Here is an 18978-nt window from a genome sequence, read left to right on the forward strand (position 1 = left end):
ACGAGAGCAGTGAGTTGGGATCCCCCGACACACCTAAAATCAGAGCCAGCAGTGGTTTTCATGTCATGTCTAGATACTTGGACCCACTGCCAAAACATGTCAGGTAAGCTGGGGATAATTTTTTGGAACAGTTAACGATAAAATTTTAGTAAAGCTGAGGAAAAAAAAGTAAAAGTGCACTAAAATTTGTTGTATAATAATAATTAAAAAAAAATCAGTTTGTTTGACTCTGAAAAATCACGAAAATAAATTATTTTATTAAAGACATCCCTTCTGAGGTTATAATACTCTCCTCAGGATTGACTTGGCGCAAACAGATTCCTCAGAAATCAACTGACTTGATAACTATATCAGCATTTTTCTTGGACTTCATTATAAGTTCTGCATTGAGCCTGTCGTTGTTCTCTATCTGCATCATGAGATATAGTGATGCATGCAAGTGTATATCACTCAGTGCCAACAAAATAGATCAAATATATACATTCAACACGCAACTGGGCAGATAATCAGAATAACTAATATCTTAAGTTACAAGATGAGTAGTTTACCCGTTGTTTAGCAATGTCTGGAGGTTTGCCTATAGATGGAGGAGACACAAATCACAAGTAAATTCAAATGTCTTCCTTAGGGAGGAAACTGATACACATTGGAGAAAAGTACATGGTAAATACCAGTTGAAATATGCCTCTTTAAAACTCGCTGCATAGCTTTGTCAATGTCAATATCGATAAACCTAGAAAAGAATAGGAACGAACAAATTACAAAAAAGGATACCCTTGACAATTCTCTTAAGTTCAAAAGCAGAAATCGCTATCAGATTAGGTTGCATCTTTGTTGATTCATGTAAAGCCATTTTCTACAGATTTTGAAATTGCCCAACTGTCATTCTACAACATAAACCACCAGCTCCAGTCTCACAGGTTATGTAGATATGAAACAAAAATGCAGAAAAATGAATATAAACCACTGACAGGGACCAGAATTCGCTAGTTTGAGATTTTAGTGAACTCTTTCAACAAATGGTGCAACTAGAAAGGCAAATAGTCATGCCAAAACAATCATACTATGCTATGTCAGAATACATTAGATTCCAAACAAAGATATACATTCTTTGCTTTCAGTACAGGTCTAAAGACACATGTGCATGTATTTCTTATCTAAACGACAAAAGTGTATAATAATACATAGTTTTTTATCAGATGAATACACTCTCATAGCTAAATATGGGATTTATAGAAGAAATAATTGAGATATTAGCCTCGAAGTGAATCGATGCGTTTATTTCTATCCCAAGGCATCTGTATCTTCATGGGCTTCGGAAACCAAAGATCTAGCTAGAAACAATAATTACATGCATGAGACAAGCACAATTAATGATCAGCTGAAATACGTGGTTCAGTAACATACAATTCTTTCACAAGAAGAATTTTTAAGCAGTGTCACCGGCTCGGCTGAATTTTCATCAACTTAACGTACAACTTTCAAAACTAAAAAGATCAACAGGAAGTATAGAAGACATATGTGCCTGGGTGAAATCAATACTTGCCATTTCTCGTCAAACAAAGATGATATCTCCTTCCATACCCCATCTTCCAAGAGTATATAGTTACCTTCTACAATAACAACCTTGTGCCTAAACAAATGAAAAATATAATAAAATATATTCATGCAGTGTATATCAACACATCCAAAATAATCAGACATGTAGCAAGTAGCAACAACTTTTAAATTATAAACCCTGATGTGTGAAAAGACAGCTAATTGGGGATAAACAAAGAAATAAGAATACAAGTCTTACAGAAAAACCTCGTAATACAAGATATTATTGCCTTACAGAAAAACCTCACTTTAGAATTGTTCATCATATCGATAATATAACGAACAACCAAACTATTGAAACCAATGTCTGCCCGGGGCTTAATGTGTCAGAATTGTTATACATGTACTAAATTACCATAAAGTTGAATTATATTTGGTACATTACTCAACAGAAAATTCTTGAACATGTAAGTTTTAATTGTGACACCCGGATTTTTTGTTTAAAAAATATTTACTGTATCTTGGCAAGAGTTTTAAAGATAATGGATTTCGTAACCAATTCAAACATAGACACAATCATATCATCCGGTGGAGAATCTGATTATTCCCTGTCAAACTTTATCTTCTACCCTCATTAATGACGACAATTTCTCTCAAGGTGTTAGCTTTAAATATTTATCTTTCATCATTTGCTTTTGTTCAATATATAATTATAATGTGTCAAATTATCAAAATGTCCACATTTTAATGTTGAAATACTCACTGAAGGTTCACAAAGATATCATCTTCCACTGGGTCCCCAACACCATGGTCAAACGATGGTACATAAACTGATCCCTGAAGATTTTGTTTCACCAAAATGCAAAAGAGCAAACGAGATAAGAATTCCACCATGTCAATCCATAGATGCTAACTGTTCTTTCTGTGTATCCCAGTTTTCCCACAGAATTCGCCCATAGAGAGATAATCCGCATAATTTGAGCTAGAAAAATTTTATGGCCATGAACCAATTCTAATGTTTCCAATCCTGCTGATAATAACACCGCTAAATCTTAAAAGTTAATAATAATAAATCTTACATCAATTCTTAGATTCTTGAGACATGTGAGTAGCCGCAATGGATTGAATGTCCAGGGAGCTGATATACCAATTGAAAGATCAATGACTTTCTGATGAAATAGAATTTCTGGAATTAATGAATAATAAAAAATACCTCCCCTTCTGGCATGTGCTTCCTCAGGATTCTATTATCAAAAAAATCACTCAGAATGTCAGAATTATGATTCCTCATGCTATCAACGGTAAATAAGGATATCATTTCACAGGTATTTGTACAGTTTACTAAATGTAGTTCACTCTAGAACTTCTATTTCTATTTGTTTGGAAAGGTGACTAATTTATGGTCTAATCTTCCAATAATGTGAAAGTAGCATCAATTCAATTTCAAAGGAAAGAGATCACTAAAAAAATACATCGCATGTGCATATCCCAACCTTTTGAATACTTTGTCAAATGGAAAATGACAACAGATAACCCACTTAATGCACTTTAAAGTACAACTGATTTGATTGTACCCTAACTAGTCAACTGTAGATCATCACTAAGATCAATGAAATGAATCTGGTATAAAATTTCATATGGATAGTATGAGAAATAGAGAAGATTGGGAGAAAATATCCCTTGTGTGTTTAGCATACACATAGGGTAATTTATTTATATTGTAAGATATGGGCCAATGCCCTTAATACAGAATAGACTAAGCCCAAATAACAGAAACACACATCTTAACATCTAACACTCCCCCTCAAGCTGGAGCATATAAATCATATGTTCCAAGCTTGTTACAAAGATAATCAATTATAGTGAATATGTCTGCCAACTGGTTGCTTGAGTTAACAAACTCAGTCTTGATATCTCCGGATATGATTTTTTCTCGAATGAAATGACAATCAACTTCAATGTGTTTGGTTCTCTCATGGAAGACAGGGTTAGAGCTAATATGGAGAGCAGCTTGATTATCACATATAAGTATCATGTGAGTGACATCTCCAAATTTCAATTCACTAAGCAATTGTTTAAGCCACACAAGCTCGCAAGTAGTTGATGCCATAGCTCTATATTCTGCTTCTGCACTGGACCTTGCCACAACACTTTGCTTCTTACTTTTCCAAGATATCAGGTTGCTACCAATAGAGACACAATATCCAGAAGTAGACCTCCTATCAGAAGGGGAACCAGCCCAATCAGCATCTGAATAACAAACAATTTTTGTATCGTTGTTAGGGCCATATAGCAAACCTTTTCCAGGTGATCTTTTAATATACTTCAGTATGCGAACAACTGCATCCCAATGGTCTTCACATGGGGAGTTTAGAAATTGACTCACCACACTAACTGCGAAGGAAATGTCAGGACGCGTAACAGTAAGATAGTTTAATTTACCAACTAGTCTTCTGTACCGTTCAGGATCTGAGAAAGGCTCCCCCTGATTTGGTAGGAGTTTGATGTTAGGGTCCATAGGTGTCTCAACAGATTTACAGTTCATTAACCTTGTTTCCTCCAAGATGTCTAACGCATACTTCCTCTGAGATATGACAATACCATCATTGGATTGTGCTACTTCAATACCCAAAAAGTACCGGAGTTTGCCAAGATCTTTGGTTTGAAAATGATGACAAAGGTGTTGTTTCATCTGAGAGATGCCAAGATAATCGCTTCCTGTGAGAACAATATCATCGACATACACTATTAAGTAGATACATCCAGCACTCGAGTGGCGATAGAACACTGAATGATCCGCTTCACTGCGAGACATACCAAATTGTTGAAGAACACAACTGAATTTACCAAACCAGGCCCGAGGAGACTGTTTTAGGCCATATAAGGATTTGCGAAGACGACATACCAATCCAGATGACTCCCCCTGAGCAACAAAGCCAGGCGGTTGCTCCATATAAATTTCTTCATGCAAATCACCATTGAGGAAAGCATTTTTGACATCAAGTTGGTAAAGAGGCCATTGGCGAAGAGCGGCCATGGCAATGAAGAGGCGAACAGAGGTCATCTTGGCCACTGGAGAAAAAGTATCACCATAATCCAAACCAAAAATCTGTGTGTAGCCTTTGGCAACCAGTCGAGCTTTCAGACGATCAATCGTGCCATCAGGACCAACCTTGATAGCATACACCCACCTGCAACCAACAACAGACTTTCCAGATGGTAATTGGACCAGCTCCCAAGTTCCACTTTCCTGTAAAGCACTTAATTCATCCATCATAGCTTGACGCCAACCAGGATGAGTTAAGGCATCACTCACAGATTTGGGAATTGACACAGAAGAAATGGATGAGAGACAAGTATAAAAAGATGGAGATAATCTGTGGTAATTAAGAACAGTATAATGGGGGGAAGGGTTACGGGTAGAGCGTATACCTTTACGGAGGGCAATAGGCAGTCAGACTCAGTTGCTGGAGCCGGAGGAGACACATGAGGCGGCACCGGAAGTGAGTCATGAGGGAGACGATTACGGCGACTATAAACCTGAAGGGGTGGAGGTGAAGGATGATCCTGTGGTGAATGAGAGTCTAAAGAAGGAGAAGACAAAATGGGTGGAGCATCACCAGGAGGATCACATATAAGAGGAATATCAACAGTAACAGGGAGAGGTACAGAACTAGAAGATAGATGTGAAAAGTAAAAAGAAGACTCATCAAAAGTGACATCAGCAGAGATAAAATGACGATTGAGGGAAGGGGAAAAACACTTATAGCCCTTTTGTGACCGTGGAAATCCTAAGAAGACACATTTGTGAGACCTAGGAGATAACTTATCAAGACCAGGACTAAAATCATGAACAAAACATGTAGACCCAAAAACTCGAAGAGGTAATGGATGCAGAGGGTCTTGAGGAAATAAGATAGAATGAGGGATTTTGTTATCTAGGACGGAAGATGGCATGCGGTTGATAAGATAACATGCTGTGAGAACTGCATCACCCCAAAAACGTGAGGGTACTTGACCATGAATAAGAAGTGTACGAGTTGTTTCAATAAGGTGTCTATTCTTGCGCTCAGCCACCCCATTTTGTTGAGGGGTATAAGCACATGAGGTTTGGTGAAGAATGCCATGAGAAGCCATAAACTGTTTAAACGGTTGAGAAAGGTATTCACGGCCATTATCACTACGTAAATTTCGAATAGAAACCCCAAACTGTGTTTTTATTTCATTGAAAAAAGATTGAAAAATAGAAAACAACTCAGAAAGATTCTTCATTAAAAACAACCAAGTACATCTGGAATAGTCATCAATAAAGGTAACAAAATACTGAAAACCTAAAATGGACTTAACACGACTAGGTCCCCAAATGTCAGAATGAACCAATGAAAAAGGAGACGACGCCCGTTGTGAGACACTACGAGGAAAGGAACTACGAGTATGCTTCCCTAACCGACAAGACTCACACGACAAACTTGATAATGTGGACAACCTCGGGACAAGTTGTTGTAGTTTGGCAAGACTGGGATGACCGAACTGAGCATGAAGAAGGGATGGTGACTCCATGACAACGCCAACATGTGGAGAAGGGCGGAGATGATAAAGGCCATGAGACTCACATCCTGTGCCAATCATGTGTTTCGAACTCCAGTCCTGCAACCAAACAGAATCTTTAGTAAATGAAATAACACAATTAAGAGTACGAGTTAAACGACTAATGGACAATAAGTTGAAGGGAGATCCAGGGACATAAAGTACATGATCAATGGATATGGATGGAAAAATATTAACAGTACCAATACCATGAGATGAGACTCTAGACCCATCAGCCATTGTTACTGAGGGTAAATTATTCGGACATGACAAGGAAGAAAACAAGGACTTGTTACCAGTGATATGATCGGTGGCGCCTGAGTCAAGGACCCAAGGTCCGAGGGAGTGAGTTAGACCAACAAAAGGTGTACCTGTACGTGCAACAGATGCAGATGTAGTGGAACCAGAGTGCTGATGATCCTCATACCATTTGAGAAATTCGTTAAAGATTGCAGGTTTGTCTACGATATTAGATGAAGTAGGATGGTCTGCAGACGGTGATCGGGGAGGTGGATCAGAATTTGCCATTGCTACAGGTCGAGGAGGACGTCCATGGAGAGCATAACATCTATCAATTTTGTGGCCTAACTTGCCACAATGGTCACATTTTGGACGTCCTTTACTTGGCTTGCGAGACCGACTTCGATCATCACGTTGAGCAGCCATAACAGAGGAATCATCAGTATGAGGGGATGTCTCAGTGACGGGTTTGCTCGGTATACGCAAAAGAGCAGAACAAGTAGAAGTAAAGTTGGGTATGACAGGAGAACCCAAAATCTGATCACGGACATGAGAAACATCATCAGAGAGTCCGTATAGTGCCAACAACATGAAGAACTTTGATCGTTGTTCCAATTCTTCAGCAGGAGTGGAAGCAGGAGGTAATATATCATTAAAGTCATGAAGAAGGGCATGAATTTTACCCAAATATTCTGCCATAGGACCAGGATTGCGCGGACCAATAACAGTTAATAGGTCCTGACAAACACCATAAAGACGCTGAGTGTCATTTGTGTATAACAACTTCGCTTGTGCCCATACTTCTGAACATGTTTGATAGGATCAAAACATTTGTTTCAGGGAGGAGTGAATGGTGGACTTTATAACAATGCATAACTGAGCATCAATTTTCATCCAGCGGGAAGTGTCATCTATGGGAGCAGTAGTCACATTTTGAGTAAGATGATCTAAGTACCCTTGACTCTTCAACCAAAGTTTGATGTCGGACGCCCATGTTGCATAATTTGTGCCATCTAACTTGTCAATGGACAAGTGTACATTCACATAATTGGTATATATTGAAGGATCAGAAGATGAGCCACCAATAGAGGTGTTTGTAGACGAGGAAGACGCCATAGAGAGGGAGAAACCCTAAAAATTCAAAGTGCTCCGATTGACGCAACGACCACAGATCTAGAAAGAGGGCGAGGAGGCGATCACGGCGGCGCTGATCGGCGGCGGAAAGCTCCGGCGACGCGCCGGCACGCGCGGCGGCAGCGGCGGCAGCGGCGACTCTTGCGGCGGCGCGTGGAGGCGCGTGGGAGGTCCGTTCGCCGCGATCTTCGTACGACGGTGGTCGCCCGGCCGAGACGATTCCGATGGTGTGGTCGCCGGTCGATTCTGGAACTCCGGCGACGGCGGCGGCGGCGACGGCGATGGCGGCAGCGGCGACGGCAGCGACGGCGGCAGTGATGGGTGCCGGAGACCGTGGAGTTGACTGGAACTATTCCTGTGCTCTGATACCATATGAGAAATAGAGAAGATTGGGAGAAAATATCCCTTGTGTGTTTAGCATACACATAGGGTAATTTATTTATATTGTAAGATATGGGCCAATGCCCTTAATACAGAATAGACTAAGCCCAAATAACAGAAACACACATCTTAACATCTAACAGATAGCAACAAAAAATGTTGAGCAGCAGGACACTTACCTCCATTGCATCTAGTTCAGAACGATAAAGATGAAAACCATCCATGGGAAGGACAATCGCAATATCTGGAGGTTGCACCTTAGAATCAAAGGAAGAAGCTTTCTCTAGCCAAATTTTGTTTATGCGTCTGGCTACTTCGTGTGCTAGAGTGCTCTTTCCAGCACCTGGAGGACCAGCCAGGCCAACTAAAAGCCTATGCAAGTATCACAGAAAGCGTGACTAACATGATTAAACTATGAAGACACAAAAGGACAGTATAATTAGTTGATGCTTAATTATATCTTCTATTTCACTAACCTCGCCACTCCCACCCCCGCAACCCCCCAAAAAAAAAAAGGGTGTAAAGGAAGGAGCTGTAACCACTTCACTAGATTTGATATAATAAATAAATTGTCAAATATTGGATAGTAGGAAACACGTATTTAATGGAAGGTAACATAAAGAATGGCAAGCAGATAAGTAATATAGCAGTTTGCACAACCCAACCAAGGCTTTCACGACAGAATTTGGTTATTCAGTGGTTAAAGTTTAAGGTATAAATAACAGTATAGCTATGACAGTCACATAATACTTCAAAATCATGCAGTGGATAGTACTGATAATACACAACAACCATCAATGTATTTAGCACATAGGAGAAGACACAATGTATTTAGCACAAAGGAAAAGACACATTTAATGGCCCTATACAACATGGTAGAGGATATACATCATTCTGCAAGGAAAATTACATTCTATACAATTGCATTATTACTCAGAATAACCTTTGTTTTTGTAACTCCACAAACAATAACTTACTTGTGATTAGGATTTGATGACAGTAACACCAAAGGCAGAAGACGTGCAACTAATGCATCATATAACTCATCAACACAACTGCATAGTACAAGAACCAGAAGAAACAAAATAAACTCAATTCAGACAATCTTTTGTAGCTTTTTCTACCGCAAAAAAACGATGTAGCCAAATTTCAATGCTATGCTCATCTTCGTGTACTGCTTTTTACGGGTTCACCAAAGCTTTTATTCCTGAGAAATCAACTGCTCTGTATATTGTAATTCAAGCTCAATAAGCTTGATGAATATACAAGAGAACATGATAGAGAGCTTGATGAATAAACAACTGTTATCATTGATCAGAAAAAACTGCTATACAAAAGATAGAAAGTTCATTTATATACAAAGCTAAAATACAGAATGAGAAAGACTAACAAATTAATTATGTTTTACTATCAATAATTGAGAACTAACAATGAAAAAACAACTGATCATGTTTTACAATCAATGATTGAAAACTAACTTTAGCTAAGATGCCCCCACAACCTTGGAATAGATGTTTGACATTCCCAGCTTGGAGTGAAATGAGCAAAATCAGCGGGTAATAAAGCCTTTGGGTGGACACCAGTTAACTGAAGATATGAAAAAAATTGGTAGGAGTTGAGTAAACCCAAGTTGACCTTTTCAAAAACAATGACAATCAATTACAATCTGCCTTGTTCTTTCATAAAAAATGAGATTGGCAGTTATATGGAGAGGAGAATGACTCTCGTAATAAAAGAAAGCAGGTCTGTCAAAATAGATTTTAAATTTCTCAAGCAAATACATCATCACCCACTAAAAATTTACATGCTGCGGTAGCAAGAGGAACTAAGAGAAATTGTTTCTTGAACCTCCATGACCTGAGGGATGGTCTTACACGGTAAAAAGAATCACAGATTGACAAGTGTCATGGCAATCTGTTACGTACCTGAGTACGTAAACTAGCCAAACACAACCGCTCACACTCTCACAGACAATGAACAATGGTAAATAGCTGGATAAACCTCTTTATTAAATTGAAATAACTGTATCAAGAAAAACAAACAATAACTGGGAGCAGGATCTCCGTCAGTTACCTGAGAGCATAACCTCTCTTACAAAACTCACAAATCAAAAGCATACCTTTAACCCTAGACTCTCCCCTTTATTTATACTAATTATTTCCCGCACATTAAATATTTCCCTAGAATATATCTTCATTTAATATAAATATCCCTATATTTAATATAAATATCTCCTCATATATTATCCTAGCATATATCCTTAATTATAAATATCTTATATTGAATATTTCCCTGAATATATATTTATTTACTCTAATTAACTTATACTGAATATTCTCTCTGCTTCCCACCGTTCGGCCTGGTCGCTCCCCGTTGTCCACTGTTCGGCCTAACCTCTCCATGCCTTCCACCATTCGGCCTAACCTCTCCATGCCTTCCACCATTCGGCCTTTACGGTCAATACCGTTCGGCCTCACTTCCCCTTTTGTCCACTGTTCGGCCTAACCTCTCCATGCTTTCCACCGTTCGGCCTTTACAGTCAATATCGTTCGGCCTCACTTCCCTCCTACCTTTCTTCTCCTTCTCATTACCTCCCACCTTATACCCTAACACAATCAAACCGACCAGTCAGAATCACTAAAACCCTTGAGCTGAATATGATTTTCTTAGGGAAATATATATATATCTAAACCAGAACCATTCTTGAGACATTGATGGTTGCTTGTTGATCAGAAGAAATGGGGGAATCAATGAAATGACTTAGATGTTGCACTACATAGGAAATGTCAGGTCAAGTGGTGGAAAGGTAAAACAATCTACCAATCATATAACGATAATGAGACGAATCAAGGAGAGCACTACCAGAAGCTTGATGTACCAATAGTCAATTTGGGAGCTCACAGGTTTAGCACCAAGAAGCCTGTATCAATGAGAATTTCTAGTCATACTTGCACCAATAAATATGAATTCCAGTTCTGTTATGGGAAACTTCAAATCCAAGGAAAAACCACAAAACCAAGATCTTTCATGTGTTTATCAAGAATATGAGTGATAAAGATGATCTCAAAGATGTCATTTTGAGAAAGAAGAATGTCGTCAAAATATGAGTAGAGCATTGAACAAAAAGGTAACCTTTGTATTGATAAAATGTACAAAGGAGGGCAAGGATTCTGTTAATATAGAGAATGAAAAGAGACAGGGCTGTAAAGAACCGCAGATAAAAAGAAAACCCCTATAACAAAAACAATATCAAACTGAATACAGTACTAACAGAAACCATGTATCTGATAGAACCCTGAAGGTTTACGTTAGAAAAAAACATAGAAATTAGTAAGAAGTGGTTAGGATAGTTAGGAGTAAGAAGTGGTTAGGATAAATAGGAGGAGTTTTAATCAGCAGTTAGGAGGAATTTCGTTAGCAGTTGAGTCTGCTTTACTATCAATGACTGAAAACTATCAATAGCTAAGACTAAGTTCCAATGTTAGCAGCTAAGACTGCTTCTGAATAACTACGGTTCTTTGTTAACTAGAAAATAATGACACAGAATCAATGTCGATCATTCAATTAGTAAATATCACGTGAATTGAATTCTATGCTGAGTTCCGCATTTTCCTTGAATGATTACCAAAATTTGCTCATGAATGTAAATATCCGTGCACCAGGCCCCACAAATGAGCTTGACATCTATATCATATATTCATGTTATATTTGCAAGTGGATGAAAGAAAAAAGTACATACGAAAATTAAAAACACATCAAAGTATACAACACGAAACATGTTATACCTTCCCTCTACAACGTGAATTTGATCCTTTTCAGCTGATAAAACCTGGCAGAGCAAATAACGGTAACAAACATATTAACAAGGCATGCAGAGCCAACACTCTAATGAAAACTTATGTGCGTTTGAAATCTCTTACAAACAAACGTATTATGTTGAAATGACATGAAAATTTGATTTAATAAATCAATTCTCATTTGCAAATCGTTTTGGTGGTATATTTGATGCTTATACAAAACTGAATTCTGAACCTTAAAGAGAGAACTCTTCCTCGTTTGAAGTGACAGCTGCACAAACTTGCTAGAACGAGCGATGGACAGTGAAGACGGAATCCGATCGCGATTCTCCACTACTCTCAGGAGCAAAGGTTCTGCGAGAAGCGAAATAAGAAGGAAGATTGAAGTAGTGCGCGGATAGAGTAAAACGAGGAGGGAATGTAATGCGAAATTTCGGTTGCGAAATCAGAACCATATAAGGATTACATAGAAGCATACCTGCCGAAGCACGAACCTTATTCCAGTACCCTCTTCCCGTCGTTGAAGAGAAAATTGCTTCCATTTACCCGGACTTCAAAAGCCTTCAACTGTATGGCGATAACACTACGTCATGGTATTATATGAGTGCTTGATCATAATTTAATTAAATTTAGTTTAAATGATTATTCATCAAGTCGTTGTAGTATAGTGGTAAGTATTTCCGCCTGTCACGCGGACGACCCGGGTTCGATCCCCGGCAACGGCGTTTTTTATAAATTTTGTTTTTTTACTTTAAAATTTAGAGCCACAGGTATTATTTTGGGTTTGTCTACTTTAGCTGGTACATATATTAGTCAAAATATTATTTTTTTCTTTTATAATATCAAAATAATCTCATTTTAATCTCAACATAAAACTTTAAAACGAGTCTACTATACTTTGGAATAACAAGGAACTGCATTATTACAATTTTATACACACTAAATAAAATAATTATAAAAATTCAAAACGAAAATAGAAAAGCAACCTTATATAATAAAGATAAAAATTTAACTCAAATACAATTTAAGTTTTTGTTATAAAAAGAATACTTTGGTTCTTTTTATTTTATTTAAGTTTTTGTAAAATATATCTTTGTTTCAGTTCCTAAAATAGTTTTTCGTTATGAATTGCTCTCTTTCATAGAAACCAAAATAAAACAAATGAACACATTATAAGGACAAATAAAAAAACTGAGTGAACATCAAAAATTATAGGAAATAAATGTCAAGAACTAGAGAATAAAAAAAGACTTCACGATTTATTTAAATCGAAATTATTCAGACTGTTATATTTATCAAAGTTTAAGGTGTAAATGAGCTCATTTGAGAAGGTATAAAAAGGAAATTAAATTCAAACAATCATTGGATATTTCACTTGGATCTAAGTAAAATTATATTCAAATCAACAGAGAATTAATGCCCTCGTGCGAAATCAATATTCAAATATTCGCTTTAGTAGATATTCGTTTAATTTCAGTATCTTGAACTGAACACAAAACTATATATACTCCACCATTTTTGTGTCCAAATGGTATATTATATTTATTTTGCTCTAAAACTTTGTATATTATAACTGCATATTGAATTCCAACCTGAGTTGTTTATGTGAAGGAAACTAATATGTGAGATAGAGAGAGAGCGATTAACAAAGACTATATTGGCAGCAGCTCCAGACCAATAAATTTGTGGGTAATTTTATTTGAAAAAATCCACGGAACAGAATGACAGACCTGAGGTGACTAATCACAGTGCTAAGCGATAACAGATTGTGTAAAAAGAAAGTTATCGCGTTCTATTTTATCATAGGGGCAAATTCGAGAACCAAATCCGAACTGTTTTGTGCCTAGTAGAGTTTAAATAACATGCAAGGCGTTAACAGCTATCTGAGATTCAATTTGATTCATCTCATGTCTTCTCAATCCAGAAGCACGTTACAAAGTCGTCTCTTCTTTCTACTTCTCTTCGTTTCTTCATCGGGCGACTGCACATTTTTAAAAAATTGTGTAAATTATGTTAGAAAAATGAACACTAAGCTGAGGTGTTTGAATCCATAATAAAATCATCATAGCACAAGTAACAAGTTAAAGTATCCAAGCAAGTTCTAATCCCGTTTCCATAATGTGGAATGAAAAGAAATGAATGACTTCGCGGAAAGTGACAAAAAGCCACTGGCCACGGTGGGTTACGGAGATAGCTTCCTAATTACTACTAACATTCTTAAAATTCGTCTATTTAGCAGAATAACAAATGACACCAAATTATTCTAAAACATTATCTGCTATTTCTTTTAGCTTTACCTCAGTATTGACTAAATGAGGGACCCGAACCCTTTTGGAGCCATCAGGTAATCGCTTACAAGGTGAATAGTTTTCCAAATCAGTAAAAGCATTGCAAACCTGCAAACAAATCACAAACACGAATGCAAAGGTACGTTTGGGTTAGAACATGAAGAATTCCAGAAACCCGGGTAAACATGTTTTGTTCATTAACTAAGGGAATTTATTTCTTCACATTTACTGACAACTGAAGCTTCAATCTTTAAAGGCCTATAGAACTATAAAAATAGGAAGAAAATATCTGAACTGTTTCGATACCTGACTTTGAATAGCCCCTACTAACATGTCCTGACAACCAGACGCATGCACATTTTCTAAACTAGGGCACTGAAGCAACAGTCTCTCTGTAAAAAAATGGTGAAAAGGGATTAAACAACTATTTAAGGAAATCCTTAATGTTGCATCAATTCTTCAGCTGATAACAACCATAGAACGGGTGTGAAAATACTACCTGGGTGCAAATTTCTACAAGAATTTAGATTCAGATCCTTCAGCCGAGTGCAGTTTAAATATAAGGCCTGTATATTAATTCAAAAAAAGAGACTCCAAATATTAGAAGCGTGAGAAACTAACATGTTCAATAAACTTTCCCAGTCAAATAAAACTTACATCCAACCCCGAACATCCCCATAAACTAAGTTTCTTTAAACAGCTGTGTTTGATGATTAGCTTTTGGTTTGTAAGGTGTAGATTAGTAATAGGCATCTTCTGTAGTTTGTGGTTATTTTCATCGGCAATTGGATTGCCAGAATCTGGTTCACATATTGTCATGCCACAGTCCATAATTTCAAGATGTGGCAATTGGGCAGTAGCAAACTGAATGCCACCTGAAATGTAAGATAAAGCGGTTAAGGTAGAAATAAACCAAATGAAAGTTAGTAAACCAGATGAGTATAAAACAGTGATTACTTGAAGTCACATTAGGGCAAAGAGCTAGAAGAAGTCGTGTCAATGTTTCAGAGAACACATTGCAAATCATGCTAATGCCACTGTCACTGACGCTGGATCTGTTATATAAAAAAAAAAAAACCGTTAAACAAACTTCTTGAACAGGCAACACAGTCAGATATGCAATATCCAATAACATTGACCACTTCTATGTCAATTAACTAAAATTGATCAATCTAAAGACTACTTTATATCGTAACATTAATCATTATCCATTAACAATAACCAATCTAACAACTAATTGACCAGTGGTTGTAGACTTTTAGAAAAACCGCTATTAGACCGAAGACCGCAGTTGGCTGAAGAGAATCTATTTTGGTCACTCATCCACTCATAAAGCATGAGGTACTGTTCTGGATTTTCCACTTCTATATAAAATGTATCGAGTTGCAACAGACCTTTAATTTTTTCCATTTTCTAAGACATACGCAAATTTTCAGGATATTGAAGGAAACCAGAATGGAATCACACATACCCACTGAGATCAAGCAATTCCAGATTTGGATAGCTTGAGGCAATGGCAGCAACAGATGCATCAGTAACATCAGATCCAGAAACAAGTGAAAGCATTCGCAGCCCCCTAATTAACAGAAGCAAAAAAACTTTGTCAGGGCAAATATTGCAACAGCCATTGAAATATAACCTATGACACATAGATACCATACATCTATCAATATCATAAATGTTTGATATGCAGTATGATTACTGTAAAAAAGTATAGCATATTAATTTGCAAACGATGTCTTTAAATATGTATAAAGAATTTATGAAACACATAAATAAATACATAATTCTAATTTTGCAAATTCAAATTAAAAGCATTTTAGACATTAGTACATGACTAAGAAAAAAATAAAAATTACAAATCACTGTCATCATAAATTACTTCCTATTCTCTACGAATAGGAATAGTACCATGTTCATTCCTTTCTTGAGGGGAGTTACTGTTTTCGAATCATTGGAGAGTAGCGCTTCAATTTTTCATACTATACATGTTTCTATACCTTGCATGTAGCTAGCAACTAGATTTTCATACTTTTCTTTATCGGACACATTGAGTGCATATCCAAAGTTGTATCAGTGAAATATCCAAAGTTCTTAATATCGGACACATTGAGTGCATACATATAAAACAGGTTAAAGTGCTAGTGATTCATCGAATATAACAAAACAAAAAATAAATGAGAATTGCTCCAATAAATAGTGGTTGCTTATTATAGAAACTGTTAGGAAAACAAAAATGTATATTTCATAAAAAAATACTAATTATATATGTTTATAATGCAAAATTCGTGTCAACAACTACAAAATGAAATAAACCTGTTATGCTATGCATGTCTAGTACAAACTTAAGGTGACATTAACATTGACCGCTACATGGATTATGGTAAAGCTTAAATCCCCTTGCACAATTCAAAAAGGAGGCCAGCAATCCTAGACTTAAACAAACCTTAGCTGAGCAGCAGTAAGAGCGAGCACTGCAGTATGAGAAAGCTGCATTGAATATATACGTATGTTTTGCAACCTGGGGCAACTTCTTCCCAAACCTTCAACCATGGTTGCAAGATCAGTACTGTCATTTTCTCGATGAGAAAACTTCAATGAAATCTCCCTCAAGTGAGGACAATTAAAAACCTACCAATTCAGAGCATCTATTAGTAACCAGAGTTCACTCCGAGGCTAAGATCAAAGGGATATATCAAATTCAGAAATTTAACAAATCTAGCAGAATTAAAAGAAGATAGAAAAGTAATATTACCATCTTAGAATGAGAGTACAGATCGGACAGCCAAATGGTAGAAAGACTAGAAGAACAAAGAACGAAGCCTCCAAGGCTAGAACAGCCTTCCATCTTAAGGCTTTTGAGGCTCTTTTTATCAGCAACAAATCGACCTAACTCAGTCCTGCATAGTTAAAGTTGCAGGAAAGGCAAAGTTAATCAGTAAAAAGTAGCATCCTCTGGTTATGTTGCATATTTCAATACTAGTACAAATTGTTTATAGCGTGTTTTGTAACCGCTCAAAACTATCCTTCTCAAATCTATGTAAAGCTCATTTTTTTATATTATTTCTTTAAATGTCACTCCTCTCATATAAACCAAAATCTATAACAAAAGAACCTTAAAGATTTGCAAACACAAACTTACCTAATCAATTCATTAATAATACCAAATCTGCAATTATTAGGTGCAATTGTTAACTTAAATAAAAGTCCTCAAAATCTGAGATTCCAAACCCTAACTAGAATTAGAGTTATATAGAATTTTGTCTCTGTTGAACCAAGCCATAATCAAGTGTTCACGACTTAAAATTTCACCTTAAGATGCAAACTCTGGTGTTCAACAGCTAGAAAAAAAATCATGGAAAAGAAAAGACATATGAATAAAAGAGTAAAAACGTAAAATATACCCAGTGATCCGATTGACTGCAGAATCAGAAACCAAAATCTCCAAGAATATCAAATTGGGACACGAAAATGCAATGCAAGCCAGCATTGTGGAATCCAAATCACTGCAAGATCAAGGAATATAGTATACAGTTAAAATCTCAACCCAACACAAATTATTTTATATCCTGTGAATGATGATTAGATCGTTGTCCTAATTAGAGTATGTCCAACTTATAGTATGGTGTTATTCAGAACTGACTTTTTCTTCCCATTAATCAAATCACATCTTATAGATTCTAAAAGATCTTGCAACTCGGTGCAGACATAAAGGAATGGATGGATGTTTCAAATTACACTGTTCGATTTTCATTAGTTGTTTCAAATTACACTGTTCGATTTTCATTAGTTCGGATAAGATAAAAAAAAAAATAAAAGAATCGGACCTTTCCATTACAAGAGAGAGACTCACAATCCCCGGACATTTCTGCAACATCGACGCCACGAAACCCACCTGAACACTCGCCGGAACCCTAAGTCTTACCTCCTCAGCCGCCTTCCACAATCTTTTCGTCATATCCCTCCAGCCTCTGGACACCTTCGCCGCGGTTAAGAGTCCCGATGGCGGGAGCCTCTTTAGCACGTCCCAAAGGACATTCCCGGGTAACCCAGACGAATCCAGATCATCTCCCTGGGGCCACATGGCCGAGGACTCCAATGGATCAAGACCGTGAGATTCTTCATCATCAAATGACAGAGCACGACGCGGGTGGAGAGGAGGGCAGCCAGCGGCGGAGAAGGAGGAAGGAGCAGATGCTGCCACAGAGAGAGAAGAACGGGAAGGAGTGGCAGAAGTGGAGGTGGTGGGGGTACTGACGGTGCAGATATGACCCTTCTTAGGGAGACCGCAGCGGCCGCAGTTGTAGCTACCACGTTTCTTGCCGAACTTTGATTGGGAGGAGACAGCGTTGGAAGATCTTGGGTGAAAGTGTTGCATGGTGTGAACTGTGAGAAGTGAGGGATCTTGGCGGAAACAGACACAGTGGAGGCTTTGAGATGTAACATAAAACAAAGGTTCAGAGCGGGAGAGTTCGCGCCATATTTGTTTTCCTCATTTTCTGTGTTTCATATTTCTTTTATTAAATTCTTGTCTGAATTAAATATAAAAATTAAGTATTTAGGAATCAAATCAATGTTTTACCTTTCTCTTTAAATCAGATTTTATGTTTCTTATTACTGTAATTATAGTTTTAAATTTCCCTCCTGATTTAAATAAATTGCATAATTTATAACTAAAAATTATATTTCAAATTTTTCTTATATTTTTCATGAATAAAATAGATTATAAAATACAATTTATATTTATTTTTAATACTAATATATATATATATATATATATATATATATATATATTAATTAGTGAAGCACACATCATACCTTGTTCACTTGTTCCACGATAAAAATAATAAAATTATTTTTATTATAATTATAAAAATAAAACACTTTTACAATATTTAAAAATAAATTGAGAAACTATTTAAATTTTAAAAACAGACATATAAAAATATAAAATGAATGATATAATTATTTTAATTTTAAAAAAATATATTACTTATAAGATAAAGTCAAAA

General features: G+C 36.7%; 2 protein-coding genes and 1 non-coding gene across 8 annotated transcripts; 1 reads left to right on the forward strand and 2 right to left on the reverse strand.

Moving 5' to 3' along the window:
• Window positions 1-175: 175 nt before the first annotated feature.
• LOC124835812 (P-loop containing nucleoside triphosphate hydrolases superfamily protein) lies at window positions 176-12297 on the reverse strand. Of its 6 annotated transcripts, XM_088114818.1 has the most exons (14): window positions 12157-12297; window positions 11914-12032; window positions 11667-11710; window positions 10744-10801; window positions 9383-9468; window positions 8859-8936; window positions 8061-8253; window positions 2753-2783; window positions 2619-2677; window positions 2303-2376; window positions 1547-1633; window positions 672-733; window positions 549-577; window positions 176-409 (listed from the first exon to the last, which is right to left on the reverse strand). In XM_088114818.1, exons 1-14 carry the CDS (start codon window positions 12218-12220, stop codon window positions 323-325), a joined length of 1071 nt encoding a protein of 356 aa, XP_087970944.1. In that variant the 5' UTR covers window positions 12221-12297; the 3' UTR covers window positions 176-322. The 6 variants fall into 6 exon arrangements, 5 of the variants coding, with proteins under 5 accessions (XP_087970944.1, XP_087970945.1, XP_087970946.1 ...); XR_015786483.1 differs by lacking the exon at window positions 672-733 and having other exon boundaries at window positions 549-636; XM_088114819.1 differs by lacking the exon at window positions 1547-1633.
• Window positions 12298-12331: 34 nt separating this feature from the next.
• TRNAD-GUC (transfer RNA aspartic acid (anticodon GUC)) lies at window positions 12332-12403 on the forward strand. The gene has a single exon. It is a non-coding gene; the product is annotated as a tRNA-Asp (tRNA).
• An 887-nt stretch (window positions 12404-13290) lies between these two features.
• On the reverse strand, window positions 13291-18400 carry LOC124830223 (F-box/LRR-repeat protein 17-like). Its single transcript, XM_047303884.2, has 11 exons — window positions 17794-18400; window positions 17371-17472; window positions 16722-16866; window positions 16413-16597; window positions 15438-15542; window positions 14924-15021; window positions 14624-14841; window positions 14466-14532; window positions 14273-14358; window positions 13976-14074; window positions 13291-13659 (listed from the first exon to the last, which is right to left on the reverse strand). The coding sequence occupies exons 1-11, from the start codon at window positions 18342-18344 to the stop codon at window positions 13594-13596; spliced, it is 1722 nt and encodes a 573-aa protein (XP_047159840.1). The 5' UTR covers window positions 18345-18400; the 3' UTR covers window positions 13291-13593.
• Window positions 18401-18978: the final 578 nt, after the last annotated feature.

The sequence above is a fragment of the Vigna umbellata genome, chromosome 5 (assembly GCF_029865625.1).
Source record: "Vigna umbellata cultivar VRB3 chromosome 5, Vumbellata_1.0, whole genome shotgun sequence".
NCBI lineage: Eukaryota > Viridiplantae > Streptophyta > Magnoliopsida > Fabales > Fabaceae > Vigna > Vigna umbellata.